Below are 22599 nucleotides of genomic sequence, written 5' to 3' on the forward strand. Positions count from 1 at the left end.
AGAAAAGAAAAAAAAATTACGGCTTGTTTTAAAAATGTCTTTCCTTCTGTCTTTACTACTGCATTAAGTTATGTTTACATGTCTTAGTCTTGTCCTGATTTATATGATCAGAACTAAGCTTTCTTGGATTTGTCTGGAGTCTGAAAAGATAGGAGCTGGGCCACCAGATGCCAGTGATACCCTACGGGTTTGCAGGCTGTGGGTGTGCTGTGCTGCTCAGGGCTGTGTTACCCTTTTCCCTGGCCCATACCCTTTCCCTGACCCTGCCCTCCACCTACAGACATGAGGAGCAGTGATGGGCACAAGGACTGGTGTGAGTAGGCGGCTGGAGTTGCAGCTGGAAGGGGATGTCTGCAGTCTGGGGTGCAGGAAGAGTGAAGCCCTGGGAAGCAGCAGGGGCACGGGGTGACCCACACGTGGCACTTAGTGTCTGCACATTGCTCGGAACAGGCGTCTGGGCTCGAAGGCACTCTCTGAGGCAGAAGAAAAATGATGGCCTGGTGATAGTGTGGGTGCAAGGGCCTTCCAGTGATGTGTCTACAGCCTCTTCAGCCAGACATGGCTAATAACACAAGATAGCATCGTGGTAAAGTAGCTGCTAGTTGTCACTTGGAGAGCATCCTTCTGTTATTTCAGAATTACTGAGACACTTAATTGCCTGTTCATTAACTGCCTCAGACAAAAATAAGATTTGATTAATTGTCATTTCAGCAAATTAGAGCCTGTTGTACAGACTAACAGAATGAAGCAGCAAAGAGCTGGCTTTCGGCAGCTAGCTGTGTCCTGCCCTACCTGCACAGCGCTCACCACCCATCACTGATCCTGGGTCCTTGGCCTATATGGGAACTGGAGGGGTCACTGGCATCAGTCCAGACTGTTCATGGGGTGAGGACCATGAACAGAGTGCTGCCCATGGCACAGTGGAGATTACAGTGCTTGGCAGAGGTACATGTGAACACAAATGCAGACAGATGGCAAAGGAGAGTGTGTTGGCCCTAATTCCTAACCTTTGAGATCATTTCCTTTTTGTTGTTGTTGTTGGTTTTTTTCTGTAAGCAATAGTCATTGCAACTGATTAAGATCAAATTTCCAAGCTGATTGAGATCTTGGATACGTCATTGAAGACTGTGTGTTTTTCTCTAAAAAGTCCAATATAGTATGTTATTTCTAACTTATATACATTCTGATTTTAAATATAACTGATTTTAGATATGTTATTCAACAGGGAAGATGGAATTTGCACCTTTGCTATGGAATAAAGTGGTTTATCTAATAGTCTTGGGTTTGAAGAAAGGAAAGCTGCAGATTCATTATAGGAGCATTGAAAATCCCACACAAGGTATTTGCAGGTGTTAGTCATAAGGCCGAGCATTTAAAAAGCAGATTCCTTGCCTGATATTGTTTGACATTCTTCTAGCCAAAAGTTAAAGTTCCCTGAGAGCTTTTCTTCCTTTGAGCCATCTTTCTGTCTCAAATCCTTCCTCTTCCAAGATCCCCGACTGTTGCTTCCCTTTAATGTTTTCTAAGGGCTCTTTCTCACCTGTTTGAACGCAGCTATAGCTTCTCCCTCCATCTGCCGAGGGTTGGCCAAGAAAGTCAGTAGAAACCTCTCATTTCTTTGGCAAGCCCTTGCCTAGTGAGGCTGGATGCTCTTTCAACCTCCCAGTGTAATCTGATTTAGAAATGTTTGAAACTTTGACAGTGTTGACATTGGGATTACATAGAATTTGCTTTCAAGAAAGTTGGGGATTAGCACAGCCATTGACTGCTTGTGCTTCATTCTTTTCAAGATCTAAACACTGAAGAAAAATCTACACCAGATTGGTGTCTTTGTAAACCACCTGGGTTTTAGGACCTGACAATGTGGTTGGGTATGGACGAGCGGGAGTGATGAGACTCAAAGAGTACTCTACCTCCTCTGAACCACACTACTGTATGTGTTGTCAGTTTCACCACTAGTTTAACTCTTCCCAGTGCAGAATTTGGGAAGAAGAGACGTTTCATCCTTTGCAGTGCAGGTTAGATGGTGATGATGACTGCGAATAGGAAACAAAAGTAGATTAATAAAAATAGAAGAACATTGATGAGAGAATTAGTAGAAGAAAGTTTTGAGGGTGGTTTTATTTTTGTGTGTGTGGTTGTGGTGGAAAGCTTTCCTCTGTTAACAGAAGAAACTGACATGGCTTCTCATTTAGTTCGTGGCCATGCTGGAGTGAAGTGGTTGGGGTCTTGCAGTATGCCCCATTTAATGTCCTCATTGCCAGAGGTCCCAGACCTGAGCTTCGCTGGGGCTGGCTGGACCTCACCGGGCTCTCAGTGCAGCGCTTTGTGTTGGCACTGCGGTGGTGGTCTTGGGCAGGGGGCTGGCTCCTTCAGGTAGGAGCTGTGCCACCACTGCGCACTGCACCCTGGGGAAAGGGGGCCGTGGTTCTCGGCAGCCGGGCAAGTCCCTGTCCCAGGGTCTGGTGTTTGGAATCGAGCTGCTTATCAGCCCCATCTGGGTGGAGGAGGCAGCCCTGGTGTGCTCCGGCCATACCTGGGTCAGGCGGTCACACGGCTTTGAAATGCGAAGCAGCTTCCTTAGCATTGCAGGGGGTAAAACGTTGAATTGACCATATCATAGGCACATGGTACTTCCCTGCTCAGATTACACTACAAAATCTGGGCAGTTCCTAAGATAGAGCTGGAAAAGGGGATTTGGGAGTGTGAGCAGCACTTGGAGCAGAGCACAGCTGACATGGCTGGGAACAAAAGGTGATAGGAAAACTCTCTGCATCTACAGTGCTGCACATCCACAGGTCAGCAGAAATTTTTCCTAACTGGATATTTGTTGCAGATTTGTTGGGAGAAGCATGAGATAACTTTGTCTGGGTGCTGGCTTTACTTTATGCCTTATGTTCTGCTAGTTGCAAAGATTGTGTCTGGCTGTTTACTCTCTGATTTCATACTTTGTTTTCCAGATTTACTTTCTGTCTGCTCATGAGTCTCTAAAACTCTTGATTAATACCTTCTGTTTAACTGAGTTTAAAGACTTAAGTAGGTAGAGGCGGGTTTGCTTTGTTAGTTAAGGCTGCTAAAGCTGTGCCTACTCTGCTCAGGGACAAAGCTTTTTACAGTACGTTTTTCTGCAAAATTCTCCATAAGCACCACATGTGTGTTAGTGCTGTTAGTCACATCTTCACAGGCTTTCCTTGCCTCTCCTCAGAAGGGAGCTTCTTACAAAAACAGTTATTTTTAATGTTGCTTCTGGCCTTTTGACTGTGAATTCAGAGAGCATTTTACCTCACATACTGAAGCGAAAGTTCGGTTTGTTTTTGTTAATGTAAGTCAAGAAGTAGCAGTGATTCGGTGTGACAGGCTGAATGTGAGCCATATGAGCTGAGCTGCACAAGCATAAAGGATGATTGTGCTGCAAAATATCTCCAAGTAATTCAAATTTTTGACACACTTACCACTACTCAAGTTGCATTTCCCCCTTCCCACCACTTCTGCCCTTCCCCCGCCGTCAGAGATCTGATGGGATAGAAATATATATGCATTGTCTCTGGAAATGGTGAGGCTTGGGTTAAAAGTGCTTTCTTTCTGTGAATTTGATTATAGCACAGTGAGAGCTTCACAAAGGGATGGCAATAATTCTATACGCTTACTTACATAGTCTTAACTAATGACTCTGCAGGCGAACAGCTCAAGCTTTAGCTGCTAACTTTTACCACTTAGAGTGTGTAAGGGTCACTGATTTCTCCGTTTCGCTAACAAGTTTTGAAACACACTGATAGATCGTAGCTTTGTAGTTTAAAAAGGGCAACTTGTGCCTTGAGCTGGGGGAGCACAGCTGGCACACAGCTCCTGGCGTGAGACGAGGGTTGCATGCTCAGGAGGATGCCGTGTCCCCAGGAACCCGCAGCACTGGGCAGAGTGCCACTGAGCCCCTCTTGGGCAGAGGACCTCGTAGGGCCATTTTTTTCCAATTAGACACTACTGATTTCTTTTGCGTGTTTTATTTTCTTGGTTATTGACTTCTATTTAATCTGCCATTTCTCTGTATGGATGGCAAAATGATGCATATGCATAACAGAATTTTATGTCCAACCCTTCTATTGATTAAAATTCTGCATCTCTTAGCATTTGGATGTAGATAGGAATAAGAAGTAATGGTTCATTTCTGAGTGGTGTTTCTTACAAATAAGTGAAAAGATGTATGTATGTGCTTGTAAGTGTTTCATATTAGTGGAACACCTATAAAATAAGACATAGTTTACAAACCCTTACACTCAAGGATTGAATTCTGTTCTCTTGGGGAGTTCATCTTGCACATGGAACAGACATATTCCAGGGTAAATGAGAACAGAATGTGGATTTTCAGTGAAGTTGTTCTAACCCATTGGACCAGCACAAACCCCCTGGAGTCATTAGAAAGGACCCTGCTGACCCTGATGAAAGTGGAGATAAAGTCAAGAATTAAGGTGGTCTAGGCTGTGACATGCTTTTGCTGCTTGATGTTGTGTGCAATATTTTTACAGAACCAAACACAAAGCAATACATTGGATATTATTTTTAAGGCAAAATCCCAGATAAATAAATATCTGTCATCACGTCCTAAATGATTCCTTGCTTCACTTTAACAATGAGCTATCCATTATATAGTCTTAATTTATGGAATGTTAAACAGTTTCTGGCATTTCTGTGCCCCTGCAGGAAGAACAGATGGTACACTGAATGAGTTTTGCTATGGGATAAAATGTTTCAGGTCTTCAACGGATTGTATCCATCTGTAAGAAAGAAATAACATTTGTGTAAAATAAACAGGGTACAGTCAAACATCTTGAAATTCTCTGATGAATGAAAAAAAAGTGCGTGTAATCTAAAGTGGTAGTATGCACTGGGAGGTAACATGGAAAACTACTGCTTAATGTTAGTTTAAAGGTGAACATTTTCTTCACTTAAATATCCCAACTGGGAAATCATATATATGAGGATTGGAAGGCAGTGGTAAGAATGGAACATGGGCAATATATACTGACAGTAGTCTCTTTATAAAAAGAACATTACGCTTGCAATCAGACAGATTGGCTATGTCTTCTCATCTTGTCTCCATGCAATAAAGTTCTGTCTTATTTGATTTATAGAACTTTGGCTGCTCTCTGAGAATACTGTTGAAGTGATGAAAAAATGGAATCCTTTCAGTCTTTATCATATTGGTGTATAATGTAGCTATCCCAGTAGAACTGAGTAGAACATCTCCATTGTGATTCACATCCTGCACCTCCCGCAAAAGTGTGTCCTAAAGCCAAACAGTGGAATGCTAACACTGCAAGAAGTTTCATTTGCTATTCTCCTAAGTGACCAGAATCTGTTAGGATGATGAACCGCCATCATTTTTTCAGAGCTTGAGTGCAATTCTACCAGCTAGCATTTGGGGGAATTATTGCTTTCTCTTTGTTGGCCTACATACTTCTGCTGTTCAGGTTTGGTGAGAATTTCTCCTTCTAACAATTATGTAAAATTTGGTCATATTCTTTGTAAAGTTTTCCTTTACAGATTGAAAAATCATATGCTGTTCAGCTTTATCTACCTGAACATGAGGGAATTAATCACCAAATGCCCCCATAAGGCGCGTAAAGACAAGCTCACATTTGGGGGGGATCAATACCATTCTAAAATGGATAATCAGTAATATTAATTGCTCTCTAAAGTTCTAATCGTGTCTCTACAGACTAGAAGAAGCTAGTGAAGTAACTTCTATAAAACTGAAGTTAAACTAAAGCATTGATCTGCAGAGACTTTAGATTCATGGACCCATCTGGTCTTTGTGCTTTTTGTACCTAAGACGGTATCATCAACTTGTGTTTAAAAATGATTCTGCCAAAGTTGTAGCACTCTTACAACGATTGGCTATCAGATAAAAATCCTCCCTCTCCCAGCCTCCCCAGGCAGTCAGATGGTTGTGAACGTCTGACTGGGCTGCCAAAGCATTTAAAATCGTTGTGGGGAGCGGCGGGGTCGTGCCGCAGGAAGGCTCTCTGCAGGTGCCTTTTCTGCCGGATGGCTGCACGTTACCGCAGGCTCAGAGCCGGCGTTCGTGGAACACGAGCAGAGGAATTTGAGGGAAGGCTGAACAGCTGGAATACCTCTCCTCGCACTGTGAAGAATCCTAATCTACTTGGGTTAACTTTTTTTTTTTTTTTTTTTTCTTTTTAACCAAGTGTCCTGTGATTTTGGGAGACTTTATTTTGTCTTGTATATACTAGTGACTTTTCTATCTTAATTCTTCTTGCCAGTCTTGTTCTGGCCTGTGCATAATGAGCATGGAGAAGGGAGTGATTATCTTCTCATTCTTCTTCTCTTGTGTTAATAGTTTCTTTCCCCATACATAAATCATGTTAGAGTTGCAGTCTTTCTTCAGTTGGAAAATAAAATACTTTCCTCCCATCACAGGAGAGACACTGACCAAAGTACGTGTACGTATCTTAATGTACCAAGAACAACAATGGCAACAAAAATGTTATCAAAGGAAAAGAAATATTCCTGTTATTTAAATCATATGCACATCTACCAAGTAATATATGAAAAAAATAATCAGTTTGCATTTTGTGTTAGTGAGAGTTAGCTGAACGCACGTGATTTAATGCAAAAATAGAACTCTAAGCAGTAGATTGCTCTGGATTCTCTCTCCATCTTAAGAGGAATACCTGGATGCTGTCTGACATGAGAACCAAATCAAGATGGGTATATGCTACTTCTTATTTTATGTAGAAGTATTTGATTTTCTTGCATAAATATTATAGTGAGTCTGCTTGGTTTTTTCAGTGATAAGACCTGTTTTCTTGTGGGTGGCAGTCGAAGCCCAATCTCCTTGTTGTTACATATCTTTTAAAATATCTCATGTTCCTCACTGGAACAAAACCAGGCTTTGCAGTGTCAGCATTTCTGGATTGCCAAAATTTTTAGTTTTGAATACCCTACCCTTAGTTGCAAGTTACAATGGGCTTACTTGTATTTGTTGATGATAAATATTCAGGTCTATGGGTTGCTTACTTGCACACCAAACTATACTAACTTCCTGTGGTAATGGAAAATGTAATTCATAACTTACAAAGTAAACAACACTTGTTCTTCTAATGTCGTTCTGGTCTGTAGGATAAATAATGTACAGAACCACAAATCATTGTGAACACAAGAACTGAATATGTGTATCCAGGGGCAGAAATTGACTAAACGTGTTTAGATGCGGAACAAATTATCTGTGATGACTGAGTATGTCTGCATGAAATTCTGTACAGTTTGCTGAAAAAACACTGCTCATCTCTCCAGGAAAGTATCCTCACATGTGAGGGGAGTACAAGAAATATGTGTATTTATTTGTGTATGTGTTTACATGTTGACACCTTTTAGGCTGAAATAATACTTGATATTCTACTTACACGAGTTTCAAAGTACCTTGCTTTTATTTTATGGCAGCCCCTGAAAAGCTTTAACTCTTTGTCAGGTTGGTTGTAAGCGAGTTTTAATGAGGCTATTTCATCCAGAACACTTCTCTAGATCTTAATCTTCAGTGAATGAGGCAGTATTACTGGCCTTGATACCTACCAGAGGATTAGGCTCAGGGCATTGCCCACCCAAGTCCCCTCTGGCAGGGTGCTGGTTTGCTGTGTCTGTAGAAAGTAGACATCTACATCCATCAACATCCAGTTTGTTTCCCATCACTGTGTGCTGCAGAAGATATCATAAGAGGTCTCGAGCATTGTATGTGAGTTGGGTGCCTGGGCCCCAAACCTGCTTGTCGTGTCACCTCGAGGATTTGTTGCCCTCTGAGAAGCAAAACTTCCCCTCCCTCTTGCTCAGCCCATGTATCTGTGGTTTACTTTCCAAAACCAGGAGTCACACAGCAGTCTTCAAGTTCTCTTACGCAACTCTTCACGGTCTTAGAGGATCAGCAAAGAATAAACACAGGGTTGAAGATGGGTGATATTGTGAGAGTAATTTCTGTTAATTATGCATGGCTTTATTGTTGTCTCTGAATGAGGGACTCCAAGATGATAGAACAGAGTGAGCATCTTTTCACATCCTGATATCCAACAAAACAAATTAATTCCATTATCTTCTATGGAAAGTTTGCACAGGAACAGTTTGATGGATTACATCTGTGGCTGCTGACTGATTAGCAGCATGATAGATGTAGGCTTCATTTACAGGGATTTGCTTTCATTCATGAGGAAAAATTGAAGGTTTCTTTCAAGCACATTTTTTGCATTAAAACTTTGAAAAGTACTCAACAAATGGTAGACTTTGATTTCCGTTTGCTTAATGCCTGTGGTAATTAACATTTCTGTGAGAACATTTTAACCAAATGTTCTAGTTTTTCCTACATTACAATGATTTTTTTTTTTCTCTAGCAAAAGAATGTAATTGGTGCATATATAATAACTGATTTGGGATTTATTTTGTCACCATATGATAGGAAACTGTTGCTGAAGGATTGATTGTTGTTTCTTTTTCTGGACTTCATTAATTTTATGATAGGCAATATGGCTCGTGGTACATGCATTCACCACAGATGTGCTCTGTCTGCAGTCCATCGTCTCATATGTGGGTGGAGAGATGGTATGTTTGTGAGTGCTGAAATAAACCCCATTTATCTTTGTCATACCAAAGGATATGTGCAATGTGCTGTGTCGTGGAGCTTGTGGTTCATCCTGGGCTCGCTCCTGGTAAGCCTTAGACATAGAAGTGATGGTGAGGACAATTGTTTTTTCTCGTGTTGTTTATTCTTGTCCCTTCTCTGTTCAGAATAGAGTGCAGCAAACTCTCAGGATCAACGTCAGGAGCAGAACTAGCAAATCTGGGGTGATTCCAGCTGTAAGAATGTGCTCGGGGCTGTTCCAGGGTTGTGAAGATGTGGGAAATGAAGAATTCTGGGAAAATTTACTGTAATCTCAATGACTCGAGACAAAGACATTTCCTTGAAATGTAAGGTGAAGAGGACAGCAGTCTTCAAGAGTAATGCCTCCAAAACCTGACAAAGATCTCGAACTGTGTGCTTTCAATGAGTAAATTTGAGCTAGCTTTTCATCCACTCCCTATCCCAGTTTTTCTCCCACAGCATTTATCCGGAGTAAGAGGGCAGATATTGCCCTCTCTGTATGGAACAAAGCCAGTGATGGCCTCCTGTGCTGTCCTTAAGCGTTATTAATTTAAGAGCTGGAGCACAGGCAGAACAGTGGGTGTGCAGAAGTTCACCTTGTGTGCTGTGAGGCTCAGCTAGGTGCGTTTTGCAGCTGGGAGAGCAGGAGTATTTTCTCAGCTGTGGAGCAGAATGTAGCTAATGAAAGGAGTTGGTTTGTTGCTACAGTTGTTACTGAAAGCCTGTTTGCTCCTTTGAGGGACAGATTTGGATCCCGTTGAGTCACAAAGGGAAAAGGTTTGATTTCAGGCCCTTCTGGGGGACTGCAGTACAATGTAAAAAATCATTGTGCATTTTGTCTGGAAGATGTCATGCATGGCCTTCTCCTAGAAAAATCCTGATTGCAGACAGCAACTGTGTGTGTTACGGACCAAAAGATGTATGTTGACAGAACTCTGTATAGAAGATGTGGAGAAACTGTGAACCCCAAATAGTAGGAGACTGTGAAATGTTCACTCTACAATCAGGGTTATTTTCAACTCAGCAGATAGGGTTTCACTATTAATCATGTCAATGACAAGGCCAAAACACATACCGACGCTACGCTACAGACACTACAAAATTATAGTATTAACATTTTGTTTTGACATTCATTTGAAATTAATTTGCAGATGAAGTAAACCCCTCTGTGTTACTCTGGAGAGCTTCAAACCAGATTCTTCAGTTCTGAAGATAAAGTTCAGGCTGGTGAGAGGTCCTGCCTTACAGATAGAGTGCAGAAAATATTGTTGCCATTCCCTTCACTCTTCCCTCAATGAAAACAGTTGTTAATTATTTCCAAATTGGTACATGTGGAAAAAACACTGCTGTTGGTTAAATAGTAGGTTTTCTTTTGACTAATTTATGTTTTAGGGTGGGGAAACATTTTGGCTGTTCCAGATAAAAGGTCTGTACTCTCACTGCAAAGGCTTGTGACGTTCAAAGTGCTGGCTGGGCTCCCACAGAGCAGAAGACTGGATTAAGGAAACAAACCCAAAGTTTGAATCTGTCTCTTAAAGAAAGTTCTAAGTTGCATCACATGCTGCTGTTGGATATGGTGAGAGGGGATGGAGATGTGTGTGAAAACAAGGTGCTCAGATTTTGCATGTTACTGCTATTGAGATTGCAGTTGGGTTTTCCCAGGATATGGAAAGGGCTGCCCAGGGAGGTGGTAGAGGCACCATCCCCACAGGTGTTAAAAAAAAATGTGTAGATGTGGCACTGAGTGACAGGGGCATGGTGGAGATGGGTTGGCAGTTGGACTTGATGATCTTGGTGGTCCATTTCCAGCCATAATGTATCAATGATTCTTTAGTAATAATGAGCAGCAGCCCTGAAAATGTGTGAGTGCTGGGAAGCAGAGAGAAGAGGGCTAGATTAACCTGGAGAAGGTCAGGGAAATGAAGAAGTGTATCTCAGGACCTGAAAGGATTATTTTTGAGGAGCCAGGTTATGAGACCAAACACAGGCACAAGTTCTGCTTTGGTTACTTATGGCTTCCACCAAAATGTCCTCCATAATGGGGAGTACTGTGAAAACTAGGGACTTTTTCTCATGAATGGAAACTGAGGAGTGTCACTTGTTAGGTAAATGTTAAAAATTTCTTTCCTCCTTTCATCAAAGCAGCTACAAAGTAGTTACAATGCTAACTTGAACCTGGAGCACTGAGGCAGTGCTGGTAATGCTCCAGTGGCAGAGCTGTGTCTCCATGTGTGGCTGCTCCTGGTGCTGGGGAACCCAGGGACACACTCTGCCTGAGCGCTGCCAGAAGAGCTCTCCCTGTGCTAATTAGTTCATAACTTATGAGCTTTGACACGTTTTTGTTGGCTGTGCCTTGGGAAATGTTTTTGAATGGCTGTTGTTGGCTTTGCTTTAATCTGTTCCCAGACTTTTTTGGCTGCTATGGAAATAGATGGATTATTTAATTGTGTTCTGGGGGTTCATATACAGTCACCTGAGACCTGGTGATGTTATAATAATTAAAAAAAAAAGTATATTGATATTAAACACGTTTATTTTCACTAAAAATAAATACTTAGGCTCCTTTTGCTGCAGAGCTGCATGGCCCTGGTCTGGCTGCAAGTGCATGCTGAGCCTCCTGTGCACAGACATGGCATTTACATTGTCCTGAAGGAAACCAAATCTTCACTGGTCTGACAGAGACTCGATCTCTCGTGCTTTAGGAAGCCCTGCAGCCCCACAGTGGAGAAATAGGTTTAAAAACATGGTGGATAGGGCTGGCTTAAGAGCCTGCGTGTCTCTGCCTGTCTGGCCGCTCCAGGACCCATGATCCTCTCCTCCATGTGGCGCAGGCTCTCTGCAGCCATAGCAGCACACTCCATGTGTTTTGGCTGCTCCAGCCCCCCGTCCACACACAGCCCCTTTGCTGAGCAATCCATTGCCAGTGTGTCAGAGCTGGGACGAGGACCAGCTCCTCCACGTGTGCTGGGCGGGATGCTGTTGCCGTTCCCCTCCTTTCCCCCATGTGAGTCGTTTCTCTATCACTTCATGCAGCTGCCATCCTCCCACTGAGTCACTTTGGATCTACTGCAGTGGCGACTCCCAATGACATAGAATTTTGCTGTTCAGTGAGCCAAATACCTGCCCTGTTGTTTTGGGCTGGGCTGGAGCAAGGGGGAGCATTGAAGCGCTACACCCAAGACATGACTCTCCCTTCCACAGCTTTGTCCCGTCATTCACTTGGAACAAGGGCTGCCTTTAGTCTCCAGTTCTTCAAAAATGGATTTGAAAGCTACACATTCTGGAGGAATATGTCCCAGAGCTGCCTGGTCACTATTCCTAACGCTTGGCTGCTTCAGCTGAAATACCTTGGGCGATACTTTTCCATTACTCTGGCGTGTTGGGTTCCTGTTTGGATTTGAGCACGGGCAACGTCCTGGAGAGCATCAGGAGCATCTCTGCAGGGCGCCTGTGCTGGGCAGGGAGGTCTTGTCGGAACCGCTCTCAGGAATCCACGTGAGTTATGATTTTGTGCTGCTCACTCCCTGTTTGTCCCACACTTGAGTTCTCTGTTGAACTAAGTAACGATCCTCTGGGCTCCCAAATGTCCATTTTTTAAGCTTTTCCATGAAAAGGAGGTTTACAGTAACTTATTTCTTATTGAAAATAAAGCTAAGGAAAACCACCTGCAAAAGCTATGACTCTTGAAAACTGTCTGATTTTTGCCAAGAACTGGAGCCTTGACAACTCTGAAGTGACTAAGTATCTTGTGCTTTACTTTCAATAAGAAAAGGGCAGCTCCTTCAAATTGAATTTTCACTGAGGTTTATCATACTTGTCTTTTCACCCAGCCCAGCTGCCCCAAATGAGGAGGTTGGCTCCAGCTCATCTCAGGTTTCATTAATTAGGCAGAAGGGAATGGCTCTGCACACTGTATGTTGCATAAGAGCAGTAAAGGAAATCTTTGCTTTTCATTCATCCATGTGGTGAATAGCACTGTAGTTACCTCTGCTAGCAAGATGGGCTGGGAGCAGCCAGCAGCAATCACTTCCAGTGCCTGGTGAGATCACAAGTTTCCGGATTGAAAGGGTGTGAAAGGAAGGTTTAATCCATGGGCTGGCAGAGCCCAGCCAGGAGTTACTGGGCTTAGCATTTTTCTGTTTTTCATAAAAGAAAAACCTCTCACAAATTTCCATTTTTCTCCTGCATTTTAAAGGGATTGTTTTAAAATTGATACTTCCTTCCATCCCCTCCCTTCTTCCACTCATAGTCTAAGCTATGACTGCAGCCATTTAAGAGCTGCTGGCAGCTGCAGCAGAGCAGCGAGGTCTGGCTGGGGAGAGGTGCTAAATACACAAGAAAATGCCTTGTTGTATGTACGATATGGGTGTGCATTTGTGCTTCAGCCTCTACTGTACCTATTGCAATGCTCTTACCAATGTGATAGACAAGATTCAGCATCAGACAATGGGGTTCTTTGGTCACGGCTTTGTGCAACTTGAGCCAAATTGTACTGGGTAGCACCAGGAGACCAGGAGAATCCTTGATAGCATTGCTGTCTTGATTTGTGCACAGGTGATGAGTGCCACTGCATTCCCTTCTTGCTATCTAACCATATTAGCACACATGTGGGCTTCCTTCTTTATATGATGAGACCTGGCTGTATAGATGGACAGACAAACAGAGCAGCTCACTCACAGCTCTTCCCTGCAGGGTCTGTGCTCCCTGGCACAGCGCAGGACAGGTCGTTCAGTTGTCTGCCACTTTCTGCCCTCATTTGGTTGCATCTCCATGCTCAAAAGGAGAAAATACATAGCAGAACATTACAGCTGGTTTTACTATTCCAGCAAAGAGCCATTTAGTGAGGAACACAGAGGTAGGATAGAGAGAACAATAATTCCGCGTACACTGTTTGCATAGCTCTATGACTGGCTAAGTCACAGATGCTTCTTCAAAGCTGGACATCAGTGGGATCTCATGCAGGTGTTCTCTGCAGTGGGCTGGATTTATTCTTCTCATTGCTTTTTGTTTATAAACTTCTGTCTTTTTTTTTTTTTTTTTTTTCCCCATGAACGTTTGAAAGAATGCTCTTGATCCTGCAGTATCTCTTTCACACATGCACACCTTCTGCAATTGGCCTGCTGTCTCAGGAACAACCTTCACAAGGAAAGATCGTGTTCCTGTGAAGGCTTTGAAGCAAAGCACCTCTTGTCACCTCTGCTTACCTCCAATAAGCCTTATGGTTTAGCACTGAACTGAAACCATCTGGAAAAAAATCTCCCAGTAAAGTACTCCTCATAATTTAAAGATGTTGCACATTTGAAATGTCTGGATGTTGTGTGGAACACATTGGTTTCATCAATGTTTTCAAGTAATACCAAACAGTTTTAATCAAGCTAACATTCTTCATTTTGACTTTATGTTATGACTTTGATTCAAGAAAATCACTTTCTGAGTATATTGTTTTGCAGAAATCTCAGCACTTGTAACTTTCTGTCCCCAGATTGAATAAAAGTACTAGTTGCAGTTCTGATGTTAGCCTTTGAGGTCATGGTGCACAGGTATTGGTTTCATCTGCAGCGTGAGGCATTCTCATTTCCTTTTCCATGAAGACATGTGCTTGTCCTTCATGTTCATCTGAAATCTCACTTCTTTAAAGCTGCTATGAAGTGTATTGCTTTGCCTTTCCTAGGTATCGTGTGGAAAGAAGCTGAGGAATCATTGTATGATACTACAATTTCACAGCTCTAGCTTTTGATGCTGTTAGCTAGTAATTAGCTGCTGTCCCCAGAGCCCCTTCCAGCAGCAAGGATCACGAGGCTGTCCCACATCTGCTGTGTGGGTTGGGCAGGGCTCTCTAGCTCAGGTGGGAGCATTTTCTCAGTGGTGCTCAACAGCTGTGTCTGCCTGCTTCACTCCAATTTTTCTTCTCTGTGCCTGACATTGAGGCTGTTTCTATGATATGCAAGTTTATGGGTTCACGGAGGGGAGCCATGGGTGTGGGGAACAGATGGAGAAAGTACAGGGAAAATGCAGTGCTTTAAAGGAATAAAAAGAGATGCTTTTGTTGGAGTCAGAAACAAGAAGTCTCTGATGAAAGAAAATGAGCTTGAGGATAAGGAAAATTGTGATGTTATCAACAGAAAAAGGCTTTGTAAGGATTTGGACCTTATCAGTTTGAGGTTGGTAGCTTGAAAACTGAATATTCAGGGTATCAAACAAGAAAGGATACAGGGTATCTCAGGAACTGAGCAAGGCATTGAGCAGCAAGTATGGAAGGTAGGGAGCAGAGATGGTGCTCGTCATGGCCCTGAGCATTCCAGCCCTCTGCGCGAGTGAGAGGAAAGGGAGCAAGGAAATAACAGAAGAAAAGCTGGACCAGGTAGGGCAGTCAGGGACATCCTTCAGGAAAATGGGACTGTATTTGTGAGGTGATGGGAAGAATGCAGAGGGGAAACAATCTACTATTCCTAGGTTTATCTTGGTAAATCTTCAGCAGTGCTTGAGCTTCTGGGCAGGCTGGATCAATGGCTTTGTGCTTCTTACCTCAAGACAGGAGCTAATTTGGGGGTTTCTTGTTTGGAGTTTCTTTTTCAGAGTGTGAACAGTTGCTGTTCGGATGTAAAAAGTGGATGTTGCATACAAGCTGTGGGCAACCAGTGCCCTGCCTGCATGCATAGCCAAATGCGGGGCTGTGACACCCAAAGCACCTGGGAAGAACTGGGATGGGAGAGGAGCAGCAGGCAGGGCTGGGCACAGCTGTGCCAGCAGTGATCCCACAGGAACAGAACTGACTTCCATGTACCAAACGTTAACACCAGGAGGTATTGATGGGAGGGAACGATGACAAAATGCTGCTGTGGGGACCTTACTGAGGGAGCTTATTTTTAACTGTCCTTCCATTCTTTGTTCCCTGGCTAAAGCAAGGTAATAATTGCACACTTGGATTACCCGCAGAAGCTGCTGGAAGTAGGATAAATTATTAATTCCCACACTGCATCCTGAAAAATTAATTTTAGCACCACCTATTGCAAAATTCTCCCTTGGACAACATATCCTACTTCTGGGAGCAGTTCTGAAAAAGTGAGCTTCTTCCAAGCCATTAGCATACATTCTGAAGCTTTTATTTCTCATTGTTGGTGTCTGTTAGCATGCTGAACTAATAGATTCAAATAGTAGTAAAAACCTTTCATTTATAAGAACTGTATCTCTGTATGATGTACTGAAGTAATTCAGATTCCAGGACGGAGCTGTGGAAATTCTCAGCACAGTTTGTCCATATCTTATCAGAACAGGCACGCTTTTCCCACGGCCTGGCTGCTTTCCAGCAGTGCCTAAGCAGACTTGTTGGAAGCCTGGTTTGAATGGGAGAAGTAATCTTTCTGAATGGATTTTCTGGCAGGATTCCTGTTGCGTGTGTGGTTTATTGTTCTTGGTGATGTGTCTACATTTAACCCGCTAGATAAAAGTTCTAGGGTCTTTTTTTTTCTTCTTTTTTTTTGGGAGGGGTTCTGGAAAAATAATCAGATTGTAAATTCTATAGAATCTTATACACAAACTTTTTTTTCTGTTTTATCTACTTTTCCATGCTAGTAGTATAGCATTTTGAGCATGCTTTTGATGTAAAGGCCAACAGATTATTTCCTTGGACTTTTCCATGGTCAAAGGATTGAATGATTAAATAACAACAACTTTCTTTTCCTCAACCCATTTTAGCAAAGTTTTATCATGCCAATTCATTTGATTTTTAAATAGCCATTCTATTCACAGTGTAGTAGTTCTGTATAAAGGAACAGTCGTGCTGTCAAAAAGAAAAGCGGTTCCCACTGGTGGCGTATCCTGAACTGGAGTGAACGCCTGTTGGTTGTGCATTGGTTGTAACTCCAGTGTATGCAATCAATCCCCCATGCACTGCAGGCCTGCTGTGGAGCTGAGCCAACTTCTGAGCTGAGGATCCGGCCTCTACTGTGTATTACAGGATAGCTAATATGATGTTTAACCACTCGGTAACAGCAGTGTACAAAGTTCTATTTTAGCACCGCTGGGGCAAGAAAATAACTGTTAATGCTGACAACTGAAGTGCAAATGATTGCTAAATGGAGGAAAGAGGCAGAACAAAACTCCTGTTATTTCGAGTTCACATGTGTTAACAGACAAATTATCAGGCTGAGTTTTGGCCATGAAAGATCCTTAAGATTTGGATCTTTGTAATTAAAACAGAAAGATTAAATATCTTATATTTGCATCTACAGAGGAGCAACTGTCTATTTGTTTATTATCTGCCAAAAAAATCTTTTTTTTTTCCTAGAAAGAATAATTTAACAAAAGGACAGGAAGTATACAGACCTTATTTTTATTTTAATATGCATATATATTCTGAGCAGAATAAAAATAGAATAGTAAAAGCCTTTTTCTTTTTAGAAATAGGCATTGGAGCAGCGGGGGGAGGGGAGGGAGAAGAGCTTGTAACTCCAAACTCAGTGCCTACAATGCTTGGAAGACTTCATGATTAATTTCATACTTAGATTTCCAGATGTTGGATTTCGTCCCAACTTTTAAAGACCTCTAATGTTTAACAGGATATGTGCTGAGTGTAGTCTTTAACAGAGTTTTCTTTCATAATTCTAGGGTCTATGAGGAAAGGTAACTCGGGAAAACGCTGCAGAATTGGAGCTGAATATACAGCCTTCTAGAAAAGAAACCAGCAACGCTTAAAAGTGTACCTTTGGACTGGAGCTGTGTTTTTGGGAAGACTATGGATAGGCACCAGAGCTGGCAGCGGAGCTGTCTGAATGCTGCCTTCTTCATGCTGCTGTGGAGCGGCGTTTCCCACGCACAGAGGGACTGCACGGGTGTGGAGTGCCAGCCCCTGGACAACTGCATCGACGATGTGCTGGAGCCCGGTGAGTGCTGTGCCACGTGTCTGCAGCACGGCTGCACGTGTGAAGGCTACCAGTACTATGACTGTGTCAACGTGGGCTTCGTCAATGGCAAAGTACCTGAAGGGCAGTCTTACTTCGTGGACTTTGGAAGCACTGAATGTTCGTGCCCCAAGGGAGGGGGTAAGATCAGCTGCCAGTTCATGCTGTGCCCAGAGTTGCCCCCAAACTGCATTGATGCAGTGGTGCCAGCGGACGGGTGCCCTCAGTGTGGAAGAATAGGCTGCCTCCACGAGGGGCAGAAATACGTAGCAGGACACACCTTTCACATGCCCCCGTGCAAGGTCTGCCATTGTCCAAATGCTGGCGGTGAGCTGATGTGCTACCAGCTTCCTGATTGTAACACGTTCGCCTTAAACACCGTGAGTCCCATGGATACTGAAGACAATGAACCAGAGAGGCACTACGACGATCCGTACAGCTACGACCAGGAGGCACCGGAAGGAGACAACACCCAGGTGGAATCTCCAAAAAAATACAGGAGCTATTCTTCCCATTTTGAGCAAGAGAGCATCAGCCAGGAGCAAAGCGAGGATTACGACTACCTACCAGCCAGCATTGCTCCTTCAAGTTCAGCTGTGGCTGATACATATGCTGAGGAAACAACCACTCCGCTCACCACAGCAGCACCGAAGCTCCTCTCTGAATTTCGCAGTGCCACAGAAAGAACTGAGCAAAAGAGGGTGCCCAGCACCACTGCAGCACCCCCCCAGCAAACAACGCATAAGGAAGCCCCAGTAACAACCATTGCTCCTCTAGAGCACACCACAGCCACAACTGAGACACCCAAACAGCTGGGGAAACTGGACAGGAGACAAAAGGGGAAGCAGGGGGACAAGGAAAGGAATGAGCACGAAAGAGCACCCCATTCTAAAATGAAAAAGCACGCCAGAAAAGAAGACCCGGGGAACAGTATTCATCTAGACTTGAAAGAGGTGAATTTAACAGAGCCAAGTTCAGCAAAATCTTCCCACGAAACACATGAGGAAAATGCCTTTCCCAAGGTAAAGTTCAGTGCAACAACCTCTCCCCCTGTTGCTCTAAAGGAAGACCGTAGTCAGTCATCCCAAAAGCAGTCACAGACACTTTATCGTTACCATCCTGAGGAAGATGGGGACCCCAACTCTATTCACGCTAACCCCAGATTACCAGAAGGTAAGAACTATTTCCAGTGTAGATGTCTATGTAACATTTACTTGCAGTGGCATTTCTCTTTCCTTATTTTCACTCCACACAAATAGGAAGTCAAGCAAATCTCCAGTTACCTTCTTTTAGCTCTTTCCAAAGGTGGTTTGTCTTTCATATGACTCCACAGCTACCGTTTCATTGTTGCTTGCCTTATTTTGATTTCGCAGACTGTGGATGGTTTTTTCTTGTGTTTTAACTTTATTTCAGATAATGATTTTTCCTTTTATTATTTTCTCTTCTTCATTTCTAATGCAAGGTCAGAGAAATGTTTTACTGTACAGGAAAGAAATTGGATTTAATTATTTATCTGTTTGGATTCTCCAGTTACCAGCTGAATATAATCGAATTTGTAGCTTTCATCTTTTACTAGAGGAAGGAGTGAGATGGTTATGCTTCTAGGACACTGTGCATCCTAGACAAACATTTACAGCACTTGTTGTAATATTTATCCTATGGCTGAAAGGCTGTCTAAGCTCATTAGTAGAAGAACTTGGTAGATACATTCGAACACCACTGAGGACTAGTACAGAGAAAGGACTGCCTCATGCTTTGGGTTTTTTTGGGGGCTGGAAGTTGATGATGTTTATGATCAACTGTGGCAAGTGTATGCATTTCCTCTCTGCCTCTGGATTCCTCTTGACATCTTCAGTGAATGTTGATTATATGCTTTATGCAGTGCTCATTACAGTAATGAATGCAAACTTCATCGCTATAAATTAGCACGTATACAGCTCATATTTTCAATTCATTTTTCATCAAATCAAGAGTAATATCTCCATTTTCAAGATGTGGCACAAAATGTTCTCATGAGAACTCAAATGTATAATACTTGCAGTCTGAGTTGAGAATACTGATTACTCCCTAGGCTGTGATATTTCTTCCTGGGTTACCTAGGTAGCCCTTCTACATGTTAGTCCATCTACTCAAGAAGTTTAAGGGAGATAGGAGGTGGTAGGTTTGAGAAAGAACCGAGGCTCTAGGTCCCCCTGTAAGCAGCTTGCCTTGTTTACTGAATAAAAGGGGTATGAGGTCCATGCATGGAGGTGATAGCCCCTTCTTTCTCTTTCACGTGTGTTTTTATTGTAAATGTTGACTTCATAGTCGTGATAGCAGCCATAATCCGAGTCAGACCTTGATGTCTTGACTTCACCAGAACAATGCTCTACAAATCAGTTCTACCTGCAGAACTTTACTGCATTACAGCTGTAAGCCAGGCAGCTTCCAAGGAGGCAGCTTGAACCCAGTGCCTTGAAATGAGAAAACATTGGCTGAACACACATACCATGCAGAGGGATGTCATTAACAGATGGAGGCTGTCAAATGTGATGTGATGGATAGTTTATGTGCTTCAAGCCTTACCTCTGTGCTACCTTCTCTTCATAGATGCCTATTTCATTTCACATCTAGATACATTTGTTCTGTGAAAGATGAATCTCCTAGGCCTGGCTGACTGATGATCCAAGGGGTAAACTGGTTCCAACCTTCCAGTTTGTCTAACCTGAATAAGAGAATAACACCTGTGTCTGCTCTGTGAAATGTGAGTGGTGAAAAGTAGGTGCCTAGATTGTGCACTGAGTTCACCTGTGCTCAGGTTTACACTGCTAGGCTATGCTTACAGCTCTTCCCTCATTTCTTGCAGCCTACTGCAACATCTCTTCTGAGTTGTGCATCAAGGCTGTGTTACACATAGGTCTGAGTTAGTAACAGTGAACAAGAACCTATCTTATCATGATATTTTAATCCAGTCTACTTAAATTGTTTTGTTTTGTTTTGTTTTTTTTCCGCTCTCAAAAATGAGACATTGGTGAAACATTCCTAAATGTTCAGTAATAGAGTTTAAGAAAGGCTTTTGGGGTGAAAGAGCTCTTCTATAGAACTAGCTGCCACAGTCTGGAGTCTCCTTAGGATGCTTTCAATCTGTCATCCATGGGAACTGCTTGGCTGGCACAGGACTAGCTGAGGTTCTTGCTGGATAGCAACAAAAAGTGATGCCCGTGTGCTGTGAGGGAGCTGCAGAACGTTTCCCAAAACCAGAAGTCTCTCTGAACCTGACTAGTTGCAGTGCTCATGCCTAGGGACTGCTGGATTTTCACTTGTGGTGGCGGTGTTCTTTTAATTGATGTGGTTGTGACTCATGTGAGCAGATCCATATGTTCCATGTAATAAAACACATACATCTTCTGTCTCTTTGGTGATTCCTGAGCTGGTGATAGAGGGCAAGTGAAGACATTAGTCAGCCTTGAAAGGAAGATTAATTCTGCCTGCAGACGTAGAATGAAAGCATAAATTCTGAGCATGTTATTTCTAACTACGAAGTGGTGTAATCTGCTCGAATTGCCAAATACCTTTTCCTTTCATCTTTAAAACCTGCATGGCCATGTTGCTGTTCCCCAGCAGGGCTGCTGCTGTCATAACAAAGTGTTGCCACACCTCCAGCTGCATTCAGCTTCCCCCTGGAGGCTGCACACAGGCAGCCCTACAAGGCATGTGGGTAGGCCCAGCTCTCTGGGCTGCAATGTGAGCCAGCCCCACTGCCTGTAGCTCTGGGGAGGATCTTCTCCAGCATGGCTGCATGGGGATGTGGGAGCCCCCAGGTTGTGTGTGCCCAGCATTGGCTGCCCTGAAAAGCAGGCTGGTCTAGGAGATTGCTTGGGTTCTTTTTGCACTTAACTGACTTCTCCTGCTTTTCTCATCAGTCTGTGTGTGGGGGTGGACTTGCTTTATTTTAGGTTGTCCTTCCTTGAAATCTTCAGTACACTTATTAAAATTTCATCTTAATTGCTTTTTTTCCCTTGTGTTTATTTGGGTTCCCAAGTCCCCAAGTGATACATATTTTTTGTGTCTCTGGGGACTTTCTACATACTGTGTAATTTATTTTAGTATTTCTTTCTCCCTGGAGCTTAGAGAAGTATAAGGGTCTTCACAGAAACATTTGCTGCCACTAAAAATTCATCCTAGGGTAGATGGCTATTGCATTTTTTTCCCTTCCTATTAGCTGTGTCCTGGCATCAGATCTCAGTGGTTGAATCCCTGGTGCCTCTGGTTAATCACTTGGCTTTGTGACTAATATTTTATGTATCTCACTCCAATATTATATGTAGCTGAGCTTTCATCTCCCAAGTCTCTGCTGCATCTTATGCAATCTTATGATAGAAACAACATGGAGTAGGTGCTTGGATTAATTTTGCCTTTTGATCCACATTCTCCTTTTGTGCTTCACTGTCCATTTGTATGTCAGCTGGAGGCTGTGAGGTCTGGGCTGGGCCAAATCTGTCTGCATGCTGCTGTCAGACACAGGTGTGTACAATGAGATGTGCTATAGCACTGTGTTTCACAACCTCCAGCCAAAGCTATCTATTTAGCTATTTTCACTCATGTTCTCCAGCAAACTGCCGTTTCTTTCAGGATTTCTTCCTCACTACTGTTTTAGAATCATAGAATCGTTTGAGTTGGAAGGGACTCTTAAAGGCCATCTAGTCCACTGCACTGAACAGGGACACCTACAGTCCCATCAGATGCTCAGAACCTGCTCCATCCTGACCTTGAATGTCTCCAGGGTCGGGGCACCATTGCCTCTCTGAGCAATCTGTGCCAATGCCTTACCACCCTTAGTGTAAAAAAGCTTCTTCCCTATATCCAATCTAAATCTCCCCTCCTTTAGTTTGAAACCATTTCCCCTTGCCCTGTCACAGCAAACCCTGCTAAAGAGTCCGTCCCCATCTTTCTTACAGCCCCCCTCTAGATACTGGAAAGCTGCTCTGAGCTTTCCTTGTGCAGCAGTTTTGCTGATTACCTGGGTGCTACATGGGGTTGGGCCCCATGGCTCCCTACGGCAGCCCAGCACTCACAGCC

At 43.2% G+C, this 22599-nt stretch overlaps 1 protein-coding gene across 3 annotated transcripts in view; it reads left to right on the forward strand.

The window, feature by feature from the left end:
• Positions 1-22599, forward strand: part of FBLN2 (fibulin 2) — a 116807-nt gene that overhangs the window by 28293 nt on the left and 65915 nt on the right. Inside the window, exons 1-2 of one of the 3 annotated variants that reach the window (XM_010718454.3) lie at positions 2686-2798; positions 17249-18714. In XM_010718454.3, coding sequence (XP_010716756.1) covers positions 17376-18714 — 1339 coding nt within the window. In that variant the 5' untranslated portion in view covers positions 2686-2798; positions 17249-17375. Of the gene's footprint in view, positions 1-2685; positions 2799-11835; positions 12137-17248; positions 18715-22599 lie in introns of those variants that run through there. The other 2 variants (XM_010718455.3, XM_010718456.3) reach the window with 2 other exon arrangements.

This window comes from Meleagris gallopavo, chromosome 14 (assembly GCF_000146605.3).
Source record: "Meleagris gallopavo isolate NT-WF06-2002-E0010 breed Aviagen turkey brand Nicholas breeding stock chromosome 14, Turkey_5.1, whole genome shotgun sequence".
Lineage (NCBI taxonomy): Eukaryota > Metazoa > Chordata > Aves > Galliformes > Phasianidae > Meleagris > Meleagris gallopavo.